This window comes from Zootoca vivipara, chromosome 1 (genome assembly GCF_963506605.1).
Source record: "Zootoca vivipara chromosome 1, rZooViv1.1, whole genome shotgun sequence".
Lineage (NCBI taxonomy): Eukaryota > Metazoa > Chordata > Lepidosauria > Squamata > Lacertidae > Zootoca > Zootoca vivipara.
The window spans coordinates 30,124,090-30,141,633 of NC_083276.1; the positions used below are offsets into that span (position 1 = coordinate 30,124,090).

General features: G+C 43.4%; 3 protein-coding genes across 5 annotated transcripts in view; 2 read left to right on the forward strand and 1 right to left on the reverse strand.

Moving 5' to 3' along the window:
* Positions 1-6,166, forward strand: part of NEK9 (NIMA related kinase 9) — a 28,360-nt gene extending 22,194 nt beyond the window's left edge. Inside the window, exons 21-22 of one of the 2 annotated variants that reach the window (XM_035108296.2) lie at positions 277-489; positions 5,999-6,166. In XM_035108296.2, coding sequence (XP_034964187.2) covers positions 277-489; positions 5,999-6,166 — 381 coding nt within the window. Of the gene's footprint in view, positions 1-276; positions 490-1,249; positions 5,247-5,998 lie in introns of those variants that run through there. The other variant, XM_035108302.2, reaches the window with a different exon arrangement.
* Positions 6,167-6,181: 15 nt separating this feature from the next.
* Positions 6,182-9,534, reverse strand: ZC2HC1C (zinc finger C2HC-type containing 1C). Its single transcript, XM_035108328.2, has 2 exons — positions 8,266-9,534; positions 6,182-7,103 (listed from the first exon to the last, which is right to left on the reverse strand). The coding sequence occupies exons 1-2, from the start codon at positions 9,532-9,534 to the stop codon at positions 6,798-6,800; spliced, it is 1,575 nt and encodes a 524-aa protein (XP_034964219.1). The 3' UTR covers positions 6,182-6,797.
* A 1,718-nt stretch (positions 9,535-11,252) lies between these two features.
* On the forward strand, positions 11,253-16,031 carry ACYP1 (acylphosphatase 1). Of its 2 annotated transcripts, none has more exons than XM_035108315.2 (3): positions 11,253-11,451; positions 12,144-12,239; positions 15,592-16,031. In XM_035108315.2, the coding sequence occupies exons 1-3, from the start codon at positions 11,284-11,286 to the stop codon at positions 15,805-15,807; spliced, it is 480 nt and encodes a 159-aa protein (XP_034964206.2). In that variant the 5' UTR covers positions 11,253-11,283; the 3' UTR covers positions 15,808-16,031. The 2 variants fall into 2 exon arrangements, with proteins under 2 accessions (XP_034964206.2, XP_060128620.1); XM_060272637.1 differs by lacking the exon at positions 11,253-11,451 and adding an exon at positions 11,676-11,824.
* The last annotated feature ends 1,513 nt before the right edge of the window (positions 16,032-17,544 follow it).

Here is a 17,544-nt window from a genome sequence, read left to right on the forward strand (position 1 = left end):
GTACATCACTTATTCAAGAATTCTGCTTCCATTATTTAGTATTGAATTCTCAGTACTTTTGCTCTCATCTTCTACCCATGGCTTACTGCCATGATCTGGGCAAGTATAGGCTTTGAAAATTCTCCACATTGTACATAGATATACAGGGTGAGTCCTTTAAAAGAGGCCCTGTGGATACAGAATACACTTGTTCCACGGGGCCTCTTTTAAAAGATTCACCCTGTATATGTACATACAAACAAGCTCATTCCTGAAACGCCTGTCTTTCTTGTGCAGCGGCAACCCTTGGATTCAGCAGAGCCCTGTAGTGGGCAGAATACATTTGGGGTACCAACTGCATGCAAATGCAGTTTGCTGCAGACTGAAGTGGAACGTCTGCATGGCTTAATATCAAAGTGTTTGGCTGACCAGCAGATGCTGCAGCAACAAACCAACCGTCTCAGTGCCCAGCTCCAGAGTCTCTCCAGGAGGACAGAAGGGTCACAGCAGGTAAGGTTTCCACTGTGAGAAGAATGACATATTAAATGCTGGAGTAATTCCGAATGTTCCTGTAGTTCCTTGAAATTGGTGCTGAGATCTAGATTAAGAGAAGTTAGGCTGTAGCAGCCAGTTGATAAAGTTGGGTGCAAGCTAACTGAGATGCAGAACGTGTGGGTTATATGCAGTAATCTAGTAGCTTCAGACAACCTTGGGCTTGTTGAATTTGTGGCTAGGAAGAGTTGATTGTAATATAGTGATGACTGTTTCGTTGGAAGGCTGGAGAATGACTGACTCTACATTTACCAGCAGCATTTGGGGATGCTAGTGTTGGCTTAACCTAGAAACAAATGGGGTCTCTCTTACATCACTCCACATTTATTTCTCTTCCCCTGCTTGAAGACCCCTGGAGGCTGATAATGAGGAAAAAGTTGATTATTAAAACACACTTTTTCCTTTCAGTTGGTCATTCCCTTGTCTGGAGTGTAACTTGAGCTCTGTTAGCTAATAGTAGAGGCAGACTGCCCCCGAAATTTGTTCCAGATTAGCAGGTCTCTGAGAAGCAGCAGATTTTTTAATAACACTTCCTTGGCAGTCTGAGCAGATGGTTGTTCAACTCTAAACCTCACTATTCTATTCTTTGTATATGTGTGCAATAACAGAATGCAGCAGACGTGGTTTAACTGAACAGCCATGTGACAGAGTTCATGTGCAATATATAATGTGTTTCTTTATTATATCAGGAGTAATTTTTGTTTGTTTGTCTGGGCAGCTTGAGGCTCATTCCAAAGCCACACAAACATCCAAGGAAGAGAAGGAAGCAGATCCAAAGCCTGACTTGGATTCTGACTCCTGGTGTCTCCTGGGAACTGACTCATGCCGCTTCAGCCTGTAGTCTTTTAAGTCCACTGGAATCTATCCAATTTCACAGCACACTAACTTGAATGAAGAGAGCAGGTTTCCTGGCTTCAGGTCCTTTGTGAACAAGAAGGCCAGGGTCTCCACAGCATCCATGTATGCAAGAGGGGAAGCTCCTCCCTAAGCTAGGAGGACATTTAGAGAAAGGCAGAGCCCCAAGTTCAAGCCAGGGTCTGTTCAGACATCAGCAGCCTGCCCTCTCTATAAATACATTATCTCAGTCTGCCCTTGAGGTCAGGTAGCCACACCGCAGGAATGGCTCCAATAGCATGTCCTTAATCCCCCCCTCTTCAACTTCGCAAAGGCAGGATTGAGCCCTGACACATCATCTTCTGGCGACTGAAAAAGGAAAGAAAATGAATATCAACAATTACAGTCAAACTGTCATGCTCCAAGTTGCTTTCAACCTAAAGTCAAAGGGCAGGACATCAGCTTTGTAGGAGGGGAAGCATTGGAAAAATACTACTCTGAAGGTGGAAACACAGAAAATCTGTCTTTCACTGCAGTTGTATTTCTGGTTATATTTCCTCCAATTTGTACAGGTGTTTTTAACTTTTAACTGAAGGGATGTTTGGGAGAGGATCTCTTGTTACCCTTTTCTTAGCACTTCTAGGTACGGTTCTGATACAATTTTTTTTTAATGGCTGTATTTTCCAGTTATCCAAGGAGTTTGTAGTTCTAGAGTTCACAACAATTATTTTTCAAGCCAAGCAAGGACTACGTGAAATTGAAATTGGACACACAACTTATTTGCTTCTTCTTTTCATCTTAGTTTGAGTACTGGAGTGAGTTGTTGAAAGCCTCTTGGCTTTGTGCCCCTTCTGCAAATCAGTATTTTCATTTCCTATCTAATGCTTGATGAAGCTGAAAGGAAGCAGTGTCAGCTTTAAAAATTGATCCAAATAAATTACTTAGAACCATAGAATTGTACAGTTGGATGGACCATGAGAGTCATCTTGTTCAACCCATGAGATTAAGTCTCATGCTCTACCAACTGAGCTATCTTGGCTTGTAATAGACTAGCATACACCAATTCAAAGCTTTCTAGTTTAATCAGTTCTAAACTGTATATAAAGGAACTCTGAAGATAGGGTTTCTGCTTTTCACCTTAAAAATGAAATTGATACTTTCGCTAAATGTTGTATTTGGCATAATTATGGTTCCTGGGAGCCACTTCTGCATACTCCCTACCCTGGAGTGGAATTCCCATTGTTCCTTATTTAAGAAAATAATTCTGTACCCTAATCTTAACTTTTGTGAACAGTTACTGTATCTATTTTGTGTCCCTTATCTTTTATTTGCTAATCATAGATGGAGTTTACAATCTCCCATTCACTTGTCTCTAATATCCCCTTATGCACTTTTCTCTTCTAAAACTATTATCAGACTGATAAACATTTTCTGGCTGGAAACAGGTGCTAGAGTATCCTACCCTAATAGTTCCATTGTTGAGGAAGTACCTGGTTCTTCTCCAAATACTGTCTTGGAACTGAATTAGATACCATTCTTTTCTTCTGTTCAGCCCCAAGGATAGTGTTGGTGTGCCTTTCCTTACTGTCAGTGGAGGAAGGAAAAGAGCTTGAATATAAAATACCAAATGAACAGTAGGTTATTGTGTTATTTGATTGATAATCTTGTCTCCAAAAGTATTGGAGCAGTTTTATTATTTTTATATGAGAATGCTGTTGTGACTGTAGAGACTGTCCTGTTATAAAGTAGGAACTGAGAGAGAGTGAACTAGCACTCTTGGATATTGTCCAGCAAGGAATTGCTGAGCAAATGGGAGTTGCTCCGTGTTACACGTTTGGCAAGTGAAATGCACAGACAATTTCCCCCTTGGATCTCGTGGAGTAATGGATACTATGAGGATGATCTGTGCTCCACAGCAGTATATGTATGTGCCTTAGGATTCACGCTGTTCAAGCTGTGCCTGTTACAGACCATAATATATGCACCAACCCTGCTATGCAACCAAAGAAGCAGTTTAAACACAGATCTTGCCCTGGGCTAGAGGGCAAATGGGCCAGGTGTGCCTTTGAGCAGTTTCAGACCCATTTCAGCAGTGTTAGCTCTGTAGATGTCAGTCTCTTGCTAGCATTGCTGTTAATTTGTTATAATGGAATGTGAAACATGCCTGCACTGACACTCTAGTTGAAAACTAGTTTGTCATTATCTATTTTTTTTGAAAGATTCAATGGTGAAATGGTTTGCCGTTTTCTGTTTAAATAAATGTTGACACTCATTTGCCTCATGTGTTCTGAATTTTTCTAATAGACATGAGATAATGTATGCTTGCTTGTAGCTCAAGTACAGATCCATGATTTCAGCATCAACTCTGGACTTCTCATCTTGCTTGAATGGAACAAACTCTTTTTTCCCATTACTGTACTTTGTTGTACACTTGCAGTCATCAGAAATGTTAGGATGGATGTCTTGTGCTTTCAGTTGACAGAGCTTGCCTCTAGTTTTTTTTACACCACCCCCCCCCCCCCCGCAGGCACATCTTAAAATCTCTACAACTTTGGCTCTACAGAATTAGCTATCACTCGTATTTTTGTCATGTAAATTATGTTAGCAATTGTCAGCTTTATTTGCCATCAGTAACCAGTGCACTAAGAAGACAGGGATAGCACACACTGGTTAGAAATACGATAAATAACTTGCTGTTTGAGAGGTGGATATATATCTTTGAGTCTGGAACAACTAATAGAGATGAGGATTCCGTGTTTTCTCAAGAGTACTGTATCTTGGAAAAAGCAGAGGACCCATATCTCTGGGTTTTTAAAAAAAATGTAGTAAGGAAAGCAGTTATAGCAGATATTTGTTATTGGAGATGTGCCCTCCTAGAATTTGCAGTGCTGTGAAGTGTTCCCATATGCTGACTGTCATTCTTGGGGACAATGGTATGTTTATTTAGAAATGATTAAAAATTATGCAGCCCATCAGCATAGAACTCTCTCACTGTTAAACCCACATAGCAGGTTGAAGGGCTGTGCTGAGAGAGTTACTTACAGCAGCTCTGCAATACAGTCCCCCTATTAATATTGCACATCAGAGGTGGTGCTGATGTTGGCTTGGATTCCCAGTCAAAAAACTCCATACCTCACATATGGCAGCAAAAATCAATCTATGTAAATTGCCTCCTCAGACCTCTGGTGTCAAATCAAGGCTCAAGTGTATTCAGAAACTTTATACACAACTGATTTGTATATAGACTCATTGCATTTTTTTAAATGTTCAAAAACAATATTTTTTGCATATGAAGTAAGACCCAAATAAGAGTAGAGCCATCTTTCTCTTCTGTGGTTTTGGCATCTTTCTTAGCCATACATGCATAATAGAGTACACTGCAAGGGTTTTTGGGGGGGGGGGTCTGCTTGTTTTTAACTCCTTTGAAACAATCTGAATCTTTCCAAGTGCATATTTCTTGCTGTTCTGCATACAGTGCAAACTATTTTGTTGAAGAGATAATCTCTAAATGGTTGTGACCCAAGGAAAATGGGTTCTGGATTTTTCTTTAATTCCTCTTGAAGGGATTTTAAAATTTCCTTTGGCTGGTACAGGAGAACCACTGAAAACCAGCCTCTCTGCTTTGATAACATCACCATTGAAAGCATGCAAAAACCAAACAAGGGGAGCTGGCAATAGCCATGTGTGCACTGGAGAAAACCAGTCTGTCCTCAACATTATTTTTTTTACTTTGTTAGTAACAGAAATGTGGAGTGTGTTTTGATAATTGTTTCATATTCCCATTATAGTAGCTCCTACAGTGGGGATACTCTCCTGAATTCCATGTCCTACTTTTTTTACAAAGTTAAACACATCAGTATTCTTTGCTGCTCTTTTTTATGACCAGTGATATGAAAGGGGCTTATGCACACCACTAGTTTTGTCCTTACAATCTCTAAAGCAGTATCGGTATTTCTCACAAGTGAATCAACACTTGCATTTTGAAGCTTTCGGACATCCATAGCAATGCTTATGAACCACATAATCTGTTGAAGTATTGCATTGCATAAAATAATGCTGGTATCTGTGAAGAAGCTGTGAAGGAGGCAATACATTCCCACGTTCAATTATTACATTTCCCCCATGTTTTCCAAGTTGCCACATTCCACATATTTTATTACAGGCTTGAGTTTGTCACTGGGAGACAATGAATGCATACGTCACCCTGCTTTTAATGCACTTGTTCCCCTTGCTTGCCAAACACTCTCTCTAGTTGGTGAGCCTCCAAAATGTCTCGGCCACTAACCTGACACCAAAGGTATGGCTAGTCCAAATGCCCGCCTTCTGAATAACTAACTAGTTTTCCTTCCCCGCCCCCTGAACCTATGACTGCATAAAGAGGAAGGATTCAGTGGCCAAATTATGCTAAAGTAATCAATCCATTTTACAATCACCATTCTTTTATAGCTTTAGAGAAATTTGGACAGACCAGGTGTTTGTTTGCCAGTATTTGTAGATGGGCAAGAAAACTTAATGGCCAGATGAGATGATGAAGAAGAAGAAGAAGAGTTTGGATTTGATATCCCGCTTTATCACTACCCTAAGGAGTCTCAAAGCGGCTAACATTCTCCTTTCCCTTCCTCCCCCACAACAGACACCCTGTGAGGTGGGTGGGGCTGAGAGACCTCAAAGAAGTGTGACTAGCCCAAGGTCACCCAGCAGCTGCATGTGGAGGAGCGGAGACACGAACCCGGTTCCCCAGATTACGAGTCTACTGCTCTTAAACACTACACCACACTGGCTCTACACCACAGATGGATAGCGAGCAATATATCCAAGTAGGTATTGCCCCTTCCCAGCAGTTATATTAGTAATACAGTTCTATAGTTTGAGTTTTACGTAATGCTGAGCATCTGGGTAGTTTAAGACCTTCATTTCAGTTATGGGAGCTAAGAATTCTCTGTTCTTGTTTGAACATGTGAACCAAGAATGGTAGTCCACTTAGTAGATGCCTCACAAAGTTACAGAGTTTACCTCAAGACAGGTAAGAGTTCCTTCTGATAATTCTTAGTAGTATCTTTCTAGCACATAATCCCATGTCCTAGGAGGCAGACAGAAATCCTAATGTTCCTGACAAATGTGCATGGGTTCTGTGAAGAACTGCACAGGGGAGGGAATGAGGACCAGCCAACAGCAGCAACACAGATGTGAGAGCACTACCTTAGGTCTAACTATTTTATGAAGCACTGGACCTTAATATGCAATACATGGGGTTTAATAATCTGTTCATGGTTTGTGGGCTTCTCACTGATTTCACACCTTTGTATTTTATATATAAAATGAAGCTGCAGCACTGGGAATGCTGTCTGCTACTCTGTGCTATCAAACAAGGAAATGGCAGGGAGCCTCAATGTGATGATGCCAGTTGCAGATCTCAATTTGGCCCACTACTATCAGTGTTTCTTTTGCTGTGGCGGTGGGGGTCTGTTCTTAATGTTCTTGCACTTGGGAATGTGTCTCTCAGCCACCTTAGGTGCAAACTGACGGGTGCAATAAGGGCATAGTTTGTAATCTGGGTTCTCCATAGCAGGGGCTGGGGGGAGGTCTGAGGCCTTCCCTCCTTTGGAGATTACTCGTTGCAGCGCACGAGCCCTACGCAATGTCTTGATGAATGATTCATGCTTCTGTCTCCAGTTGCTTTGCTTAGATATCTCACTGTTTTGCTTGGAAGCCTCAAAATTTTGTCTGGAATTCTTTTTCTGTAGTGAGAAGAAGGAAAGGGGAGAAACTATTAGTACAACCTGTTAGCTCACACTCTTATTTCCTGCTACTGTTTTTGCTCTGGACACAGTTTAGTTATATACCAGATAGCAGGACATTTCTAATGTAACAAGTTCTTGATTCCTTTAAGGCAAATGGAACTACCGGTATGTGAAGACCAAAGTTCTGCTAGGTGGACAGAACACGTGCTGCTTTTAAAAAGTCATCACTAACACGGAAGTCCACTGCAGAATGGTATCACTGAGTTTTCTACCAAAATCATTCCCACTGCTCAGATCATCTCAACATTGTAACTGGAATGCAGATGAAATATCTTATACTGGGGTAAAATTACCAGAGTTAATCTGATGGTGAAATTGAACAGACCCTCTAAAATAGAAGGACTTTAATGCCACTGGACTGTTCCATACTTTTAAATACAAGTACTTTCTTCATTCTTAATTTCAGAGGATCGTTCTAAGTCTGATCTTAATCTTACCATGCAGCTGTGACATTTGCAGGTTAGTTATGAGTGACTTGACTTGTTACATAAAATAAATTTGATAATTTTGAATATTTGTTTTCACATCCTCAACACCTCGTTTTTGTGTGATGAAAGAAGGTACTATATTTGTTTCAGTGTATCTGAAGAAGTGTGCTTACACACGAAAGCTCATACCAATGACAAACTTAGTTGGTCTCTAAGGTGCTACTGGAAGGAATTTTTTTATTTTGTTTCGACTATACCAGACCAACATGGCTACCTACCTGTAACTAGAAGGTAAAATAGTTAGTATTCTCCCTGCTTAGTCTTGGTGTATTTAACTAAACATTTACCAGGACTTCAACTTACTTATTGGGCTCTTGTCTGGTATAATTTCTAACAGTCACCCTACCCATGGCTGAATTGAAGTAAATGAATGGAAATTAGAGGTATATTAGGGATCGTCCAGATTTATTAGGAATTCCACATGCTTTGAAAGGAAGAGGTAAAGAATGAACATCATCCCATACCAAAGTGGAAACCAGAGAATGATGGCAAATGATGCTGGCACATCATTAAAACTAAAAAGAACCCAGGCTGATCAGTGACTGTCTAAAAGTTCCAAATAGACCCAAAGGAAGAGCAGGGTATGCATAACAAGTAAGTAAATGTATTACCTGAGAGGTGTCTGAACCCTTCAATAGATAATAGGCCTCTAATTCGGTGCCTTTTGCTCTAGCCTTGCTTGAATCAAACACTTTTCTCTTGGAGCCATGATTCTTCCTGCAGATGCTTATGTGCTTCTCCAACCTGGAGCAATAAAGCTTTCGCCCACAGAAATTGCACTCTCCCCAATCCTCTACACTGCTTGGAGCCTCTGTATATGAGGGTTCTGCTGCCACACAGTCAACCTGTCCCAACGAGGCTGCTGCGGAAGGAGCCTGGTCACGCATGGAAGCCAGTTCTGGGCTAGAAGTGGCTGAAATCTGGGATACATTCTCTCGAATTTTACTGTTGCTAGCCACCAATCTTTGCTTTTTTAGCTTTTCAATGTGGAGTGCCTGGGGAGGCAGGGCAGTCCCCACTGAGACAACAAGGCTGTCTGGAATATGTACCTTTTGACAGTCACGAGTTTGCACTATAGATCTGGAAACATGCCCCTGAGTAATACCTGCTGCTTTCCTCTCAGGCATACATAGTCCTCCCCGCTGCCGTCTTCCTTCTGCTTCTGCCTGCTGCCTCTCCCACTGGATTCTTCGAAGCTCTTCTTCTGTTCTCCTCAGCTTCTCCCTGAGCAGGGCCTCCTTTCGCTGGATCTCCTCCTCTAAGCTCCGCCCAGCAGCCTCCAGTTTTTGAATGTAGCCCGACTCTGCTCTACGTGAATGAGAAGCTGCTCTCTTGGATTGCTCTACAGAAAAAGGAGAAGGCACTCTAACATGATGAGTCTTGACTGCATGTGACCTTCCTTTTTTCTCTGAGCTAGGGCTAATGGGAGGAGTCTTTCTAGCTGGTGGGCTCCCAACTTGCCAAGAACTGGGCAGGTGAACATTCCCAGCTGTATGGGGAAAGACTGGTTTTAGAGGGTATGACCTGTCCACGCCTTCTCTCCGTTTGGTTCTCCAGTGGGAGGGCAGACTGTTGGCCTGGCCCTTGAAGTACCAATTGCGTGGGCCAGCAGAATAGAAACCTGCCTTCTCCAAGATCAGTTGACTAGTTTCTGCAGGCTGAGAACAAGAAGAGCTCCTCCCTTTTTGGATATGAAGATCTGCCAGCTTCTTATCTTTGTTGCACAGGAATTGCTGCTGAATATTACTCCTCAAGTGTTCTAGCTGGACCTGCTCTTTAAGAGTCTCAGGGTGGCATCTTTCCTGGCTTGTTGCAGGAAGGCTGGAATTGGCCGCCATTGGATCCATATGTGAACACACGGCCAGCTGCAAATGAGCCATTCAGCATTTCCAGTAAAGCCTGGGGGAATGCAACAAGTTACATACATGCTATGATTGGAGGCCCCTCATGCTAGAACCCCTTTCCCCCACTATAATTGGGGAAAGCAAGTACACACCAGCTCTAGGGGGCCTTTACAGATATATACAGGGGGCCCTTGCTTTTAAGTGATGGAAACAGCACTGGCATATGGGGAGCATGACAGAAAATTGCATGAGGGTCTGACATTGTATCAGCACAATATCCAGAATCCTTGAATCTGCAAATATAAGTGCACCAGACAAACTTGGGGACCCTATGCCATTAGAAATTTCTGTGTTGACATCAGGGCCTAAGGGAGGGAAAATAGTGTAGAAAAAGGGACAAGAAGTCAACAGTGTATGAAGTTTTCCAGTCCTTTCCTTTCCTCTCTTAAAAGGGACTGGCAGAGGGAAGGATCAAACCATTATATCTGCACAGAAAGCCTTTTACAAAGACTTTAATAAATGGTGGTGGTGGGGTGATTCATAACTTGATGCAATCCACTATCCCACCCCCGATTCAAGGATAGTGCAAGGAAACCTGTTCACGCTTGGTCTTCTGTCTACAGCTCTGATCCACAACATTTCTCTAATATTACTTCTCTACCCAATTATTTAATAAGCTTTTAACAAACAAGCTATTTGTATGTAGTTTTTACCTACTGCTAAAATATAGTAATAATGGTCTCAGACAAAATTCTCTTACAGATAAGCACAGCACTCAGAAATTGATGAGCAGCCAATGAAGTTTTTTTAATACACTTGAAATATGTTCAAAATGATCAGAAAGTATGCTGAACCAACTGCAATTACCAGTACTCAAAAGTACCTCACATGCAATGTATCACATCAGTCAACCCTATGGACAACACTGACCAAGCTATCTGTTCAACTGGTGCACCAACCTAAGCTTGTGAAAGGTTTTGACTACCAAGGCCAGCAGAGTAAATATAATGGATAAAGTTCTATACAGAGCATCCTGCTGTCAGTATACATATAGCATCTAGAATACAGGATATTTAACTAGATATACTATTGCTCTCATTCACTATGACAGTTCTCATGTAGTGTACACCTAAGGCAGTGTTTAGGGTCAGTGAAGCTACTGACCCTAAATGGAATCAGCAAAATTCCTAATAACGGGACGGTGGCCTGACAGATGTTCGATAGCTCATTACTAACCTTAAGGTAACTGAACAGTTGTTTAGCCTACAGTAGAAGCTTCACCAGATGTTGGCAAGAGATGGGCCTCAATTTCAGAAAGCTGATGCAAGATACCTGCCAAAATAATGCTTTTAAATCATGGTAGCTATTCCTATGGGAAACTAATAGAGGTTGCATCCTCAAGTCAAGGGTGGGGAACCAGCGGCCCTCCAGATGTTGCACTCCAGCCTCCATCATCCCTGACTATCCCCTTGCCTATCCTGGCTAGGGCTGACAAGTGTTGGAGACCAGCAATTTGTGTCTGGTCACAGGCCCCCCCCCCATTTCATCAACAAGACTGCCAGTTAGGCGCAGAATTAAAAGATTTCAACACAGCGTCCTGTTACTGCTCGCCCCAAGCGACTGCCTGGTCAGTTCTACACGGGCCACAGGAGCCGAGCAAACATGTTCCACCGAGAAATGGGATGAAGCCAAAGAGGGGACACCCACACCCACCTGTTCAATCTCCAGGGTAACTTGGACCCCCGCGCTCCGCAAGGCCTGCCTGCTCGCCCGCCCTCGCAGAGCATGTCTAGCTGCCCCAGCCCCACAAGCAAAGCCAAGCCTATTCCCACCTGCCTCTTTTTACCGCAGCATCCGATCCTCAGGGCAGCTGTTTACCACCGTTGCTTAGCAACGAGCGCCCGCGTGCTACATCCGGCTCTGTCCTCGCCGCTTCCTGTCTGCATCTTTAGGGTCTGTATCTCTGTGCGTTGACTTATTTTTATTTATTTTTTAAGGGACATGGTCGTTCCCCTCTCTATGGTTCGAGCATATTTTCCGTTCCAGCATGAAAAGGGGCGGTGAGGCGGGGGAGGGGGAGGGGAAGGTTAGAGAAAGAGATGTCGGGACTCGTTCCTTGACGACCGTCTCCATGTTCTGAGGCCCTTCTACCGGTAGTCACCTGGGCCGAGGGCAGCTCCATGATAAGGCGAGCCGTTACTGGCGGTTGGTGCCGCCCAGGTGCCCCTGGCTCCTGACTGGAGACCGGCTCCGCTGCTTGGCGTCGAACCTGGCGGGAGCTTCGCGCTGTTAGATAAAACACGCCGAGAGGCTCCTGAATCGTCAGGTCTCTCCTTCCCTCTTCTGTATTCAAGGGGATGCAAATGACGGGCAGCGCCTGACCCCGCCGCGTCCCTTCGCTCTCTGCCCTCCCCTCCCTAATATGGGGCAGGACGCAGGGCTGGCGCGAAGTGAGAGGCGGTCCTCTCTCCCTGGGAGAGTCGCTAGGCCAAGTAGGCGACGCCGACGCCACCACAATCATGGCTCCTTCGTTGGAGGCTGCGGAGATTACCGTCTTCTTCCAGCATTTGCAGGGGTGGGCAATATGGGACCCTTACCCTCGGCGTCGTCTTTTCTGCCTAACCGCGTTTCTGCTTTTGGTCCAGGCGCCAGCGGCCATGGCGGATGGAGACGGCCTCATTTCAGTGGACTACGAAGTGTTCGGGAAAGTCCAAGGCGTGTTTTTCCGCAAAAACACACAGGTGGGTTTGCTCTTGTCTGAGGTTTCCCTGGGGCAGGCAAAGGGAAGGTGGTGTGTGACTTTTCCTGTCGCCTTCCCAGCGCGCCCACACAGGCATTTGGGGGGAAAGCGTGAGCATTATGAGCGCTTTAGAAGCTTTGCTTGGGTAACTGAGCAACTACAAAATAAAAAAATTCCTTCAGTAGCACCTTAAAGACCAACTAAGTTTATATTTTGGTATGAGCTTTCGTGTGCATGCACACTTCTTCAGATACACTAGAAACAGAAGTGTCAGACCCTATATATATACAGAGGGTGGTGGGGGTGGGTGGGAATGGATGTGACCAGAAAACACCATCACTTACAACAAAATCTAAACCATGCTGAAAGGAGAGCCATAGAAAATCTCAGGAACAACCCAGACATTATAATTAAAGAGGCAGACAAGGGTGGAGCTGTCGTCATCATGAACAAAACTGATTACATCCAAGAGGCCCACAGACAACTTTCCAATACTGCCTTTTACATGAAATTGGACTCAGACCCCACACAAGCATACAAAAAAGAACTGAACAAGATTGTCAAGGAGCTACCCCTACACATCCAAGAACAGATCCTCACAAACACACCAGCGGAACCTCGACCAGGAACTTTCTACCTTCTACCTAAAATACACAAACCAGGAAATCCAGGACGCCCCATCATCTCAGGTATTGGCACCATTACAGTGGGTGTTTCTGGCTATATGGACTCTGTTCTGAAACCATATGCTATCAGTGCTCCCAGCTACGTACGTGACACCACAGATTTTCTGAGGAAAATACAATCTTTGAACAATCTTCCTAACAATACTATACTAGCCACTATGGATGTGGAATCTCTATACACCAACATCCCACACAATGATGGTTTACAAGCCATAAGGAACACCATTTCAGATAAAACCACAGCGGACTTTGCTACCAAACTCTGCCACTTTGTCCTTACCCACAACCACTTCAAATTTGGTGATGACCTGTTCCTCCAGATCAGTGGCACAGCCATGGGCACCCGCATGGCCCCACAGTATGCCAACATCTTCATGGCAGATTTAGAACATCGTTTCCTAGACTCCTACCCACTCAAACCTCTCTTGTACCTACGATACATTGACGATATTTTTATTATCTGGACACATGGACAACAGACCCTGGAAACCTTCCACCAGACATTCAATGACTTTCACCCCACCATCAACCTAACAATGAACCAATCCATGCAAGAAATACATTTTTTGGACACTACTATAAAAATACAGGATGGACGTATAGACACCACCTTATACAGAAAACCAACTGACCGACAAACATATCTACATGCTTCTAGCTACCATCCCAAACATACCAAACAATCCATCGTATACAGCCAGGCCCTACGTTACAACCGTATCTGTTCCAACTCTACAGACAGAGAATCTCGCCTAAGAGATCTACAGCAAAACTTTTTAGAACTAAAATATCCACCTGATGAAGTTAAACAACAGATCAACAGAGCCAGACTGATACCTAGGGAGAACCTGCTGCAAGACAGACCCAAAAAAGAAAATAACAGAACACCACTAGTCATCACATACAGCTCCCAAGTTAAAACAGTACAACGCATCATCAGAGATCTACAGCCTCTCCTGGACAATGACAGCTCCCTTTCTCAAGCTCTGGGAGGAAGACCTTTCATTGCCTACATACAGCCACCCAATCTTAAACAACTCCTCACCCACAATAATACAACCACCAGACTTAACATGGACACTGGTACCAGGGCCTGCAATAAACCCAGATGCCAACTTTGCTGCCACATACACCCGGACAACATCATTACTGGCCCCAACAACATCCAACATACCATCTCAGGACTATTTAATTGCTCATCTTCTAACATTGTGTATGCCATCAAATGCCAACGGTGCCCTTCAGCTCTCTATATTGGACAAACAGGCCAAACCCTATGCCAAAGGATAAATGGACATAAATCTGACATCAGGAACCATAAGACTGAAAAACCAGTAGGAGAACACTTCAATCTCCCAGGACATTCTACACAAGATCTCAAAGCAGCTGTTTTATTACAGAGAAATTTCAGGAACAGACTGGAAAGAGAAGTTGCTGAATTGGAAATCATTACCAAGCTTAAAACCATGGAAGCACCTGGGATGAATAGAGACATCGGATTCTTATCTCATTATGCATGATCAAGCTCTCTTTAGCACCTCAGCCCAGGACTAATTGCAGCCATCAGCAGCCATTAACAGCCATCTCCAGGTTTACCACTCCCATCAGCCCACCACCCATTCCCACCCACCCCCACCACCCTCTGTATATATATAGGGTCTGACACTTCTGTTTCTAGTGTATCTGAAGAAGTGTGCATACACACGAAAGCTCATACCAAAATATAAACTTAGTTGGTCTTTAAGGTGCTACTGAAGGAATTTTTTTATTTTGCTTCGACTCAGACCAACACGGCTACCTACCTGCAACTTGAGCAACTACACTCCAGCATCCAGTGCGTTCCTACTGCCTCTTTGAGATACATACAGTACTTGGCCACAACAGTATCTATCCCTAGCTGTGTTTTAAGCTGGTTGTGTGTACACAGCCTTAGGCTACAGTCCTATCTCCAGTCCTATCTCCAGTTTAAGAGTAAACCACGCTGATCCCCATGAGCTCAAATTTTATTTCCAAAAGGCCTAGATTGTAAACAGTGGCTATTTCTTTCTTCTTTGGTATTGGTTGCTATGCAAATATATTCTGTAGTTTCCTTTCTATTCAATGTAACTAATTACAGTGTGTGTGTGTTTGTTTGTTTGTTTGTTTGTTTGTCTGCATATATATATATATATATATATATATATATATACACACACACACACACACACACACACACACACACACACACACAACAAAATGCTGCTCCAGAGGTGAAGCCAAACTGCTGAAGAATTACAGTGCCTGCTGTGGCAGCAGAGACCAATAATTCACAACTGCTGCCTCCTGTGTTTTTGGTGTGTTAGCAGCACTGAAGTGACCTCCCTGGCGCGCAAACCTGGGCAGTGTGTATGGAGGTCCTGGGCTGCTTAGACAAAAAGACCTTCTTTTCAGCCTTGCTGATGTGGTCTAAAGGAAAACACAGCAATATGTTTCGCACCAACATGGCTGCCGGAGCTGCCGGAAGGAGTGTACGTGGCGCCATCTGACTGTCTTAGGGACTCCACTCTGGATTTGTATAATGTTTACTCCTTAGCTTTTTCTTCTTTCAAATATGTCCCACAAGGCAGAGTATTATTACCGATATTTCTTTTTCCAGCATATAAATTGCATATTTATATATATTTTTAGACTGAAGGAAAGAAATTGGGTGTCGTTGGCTGGGTGCAGAATACTGACTACGGCACTGTGCAAGGCCAAATCCAAGGTCCTACTTTCAAGGTGCGACAACTTCAAGAATGGCTTCAGAAGACCGGAAGCCCCAAGTCCCGCATTGACAGAGCTGAATTCCGCAATGAGAAGAAGATTGCTCGTTTAGAGCATAGTGACTTTTGCATTGTCAAATAATAGTGTCCCGGGGGGCGGGGAGCACTATATTTATAGTAAGAGCAATAAGCTTATTGGGAAGAAAGCACTCCCTTTAGTTTTTATATTAATTGTTTATGTGCAGATTTATTCACTTTTAACTATATATTTAAATTATTTTTTACATTGTGATTACATTGGTTACACTGAATGTTCTAAGAACTTGATGTGTTAAGAGTTGTTAATAAAGTGTATGCTTAGGTTTGTTTATTAATTTATTTTTTTAACATCACCCCCTGGAGGTACACTCCATTGTTTCTCGAGACAGACAGATGCCAACCAAAAGTTTATAGCATATATACCCTGTTGTTAAATCAACAAGGCTCCTAGAGTGGCTTTACATACAATCAATTAAAACAAGACAGTCCCTCTCCACAGGCTTACAACAGTGGCAGACTTTGGTCTTTAAAATGTCAGTGGCACCCTGTGCAAGGCCAAAATCTGGCACCCCCTCAGCCTCTCACCTTTGGTTCTGCTCAATTCACTACATTATTGTTGCAAAGCCCTGCAGCACCCTCCAGTGCGGTGAAACCAATTGCACTGCCCAAAATTCGCCTCTGCTTACAATCTAAAAACCCCCCACAACACATAAGGGAAAAGGGAAAAGGAGGAAAACACATCAAACTCAGGCACTAGTTTTTAAAACAGTTGTTTTTATAATGACAAGCTTGCATAGTTCAGGGGTAGGAGGTGCATGATGGAGCTGGGCTTTTGGCAAAACTGGTGGAATGAGCCCTGGAGGAAAAGATCATCAAAGGCTATTTACTAGCCATGATATTTTCTACCTCCACTATTGGAGGCTATATGTCTCTGAATGCCTGTTGCTGGGAATCACGAGTGCTGTTGCATTCACTTCTCACTTGTAGGCCTCCCAATTGTATTTCATAGAATCATAGAGTTGGAAGAGACCACAAGGGCCATCCAGTCCAACCCCCTGCCAAGCAGGAAACACCATCAAAGCATTCTTGACATATGCCTGTCAAGCCTCTGCTTAAAGACCTCCAAAGAAGGAGACTCCACCACACTCCTTGGTAGCAAATTCCACCGTCGAACAGCTCTTACTGTCAGGAAGTTCTTCCTAATGTTTAGGTGGAATCTTCTTTCTTGAAGTTTGAATCAATTGCTCCGTGTCCGCTTCTCTGGAGCAGCAGAAAACAATCTTTCTCCCTCCTCCATATGACATCCTTTCATATATTTGAACATGGCTATCATATCACCCCTTAACCTTCTCTTCTCCAGGCTAAACATACCCAGCTCCCTAAGCCATTCCTCATAAGGCATCATTTCCAGGCCTTTGACCATTTTGGTTGCCCTCTTCTGGACACGTTCCAGCTTGTCAATATCCTTCTTGAACTGTGGTGCCCAGAACTGGACACAGTACTCCAGGTGAGGTCTGACCAGAGCAGAATACAGTGGTACTATTACTTCCCTAGATCTAGATGCTATACTCCTATTGATGCAGCCCAGAATTGCATTGGCTTTTTTAGCTGCTGCATCACACTGCTGACTCATGTCAAGTCTGTGGTCTACCAAGACTCCTAGGTCCTTTTCACATGTACTGCTCTCAAGCCAGGTGTCACCCATCCTCTGTATTTGTGCCTTTCATTTTTTTTGCCCAAGTGTAGTACCTTACATTTCTCCTTGTTAAAATTCATCTTGTTTGCTTTGGCCCAGTTGTCTAATCTGTTAAGGTCATTTTGAAGTCTGATCCTGTCATCT

Excerpts from the sequence above, each read along its gene's own strand:
- ZC2HC1C (XM_035108328.2), bottom strand. The coding sequence starts at position 9,534 with ATGGCTCATTTGCAGCTGGCCGTGTGTTCACATATGGATCCAATGGCG. Across the intron at positions 7,104-8,265 it reads AGGGTTCAGACACCTCTCAG|AAAAAGAATTCCAGACAAAA; the intron begins GTAATACATTTA and ends TTCTCACTACAG.
- ACYP1 (XM_035108315.2), top strand. The coding sequence starts at position 11,284 with ATGTCTAGCTGCCCCAGCCCCACAAGCAAAGCCAAGCCTATTCCCACC. Across the intron at positions 11,452-12,143 it reads TTCCTGTCTGCATCTTTAGG|GCGCCAGCGGCCATGGCGGA; the intron begins GTCTGTATCTCT and ends CTTTTGGTCCAG. Across the intron at positions 12,240-15,591 it reads TTTTCCGCAAAAACACACAG|ACTGAAGGAAAGAAATTGGG; the intron begins GTGGGTTTGCTC and ends ATATATTTTTAG.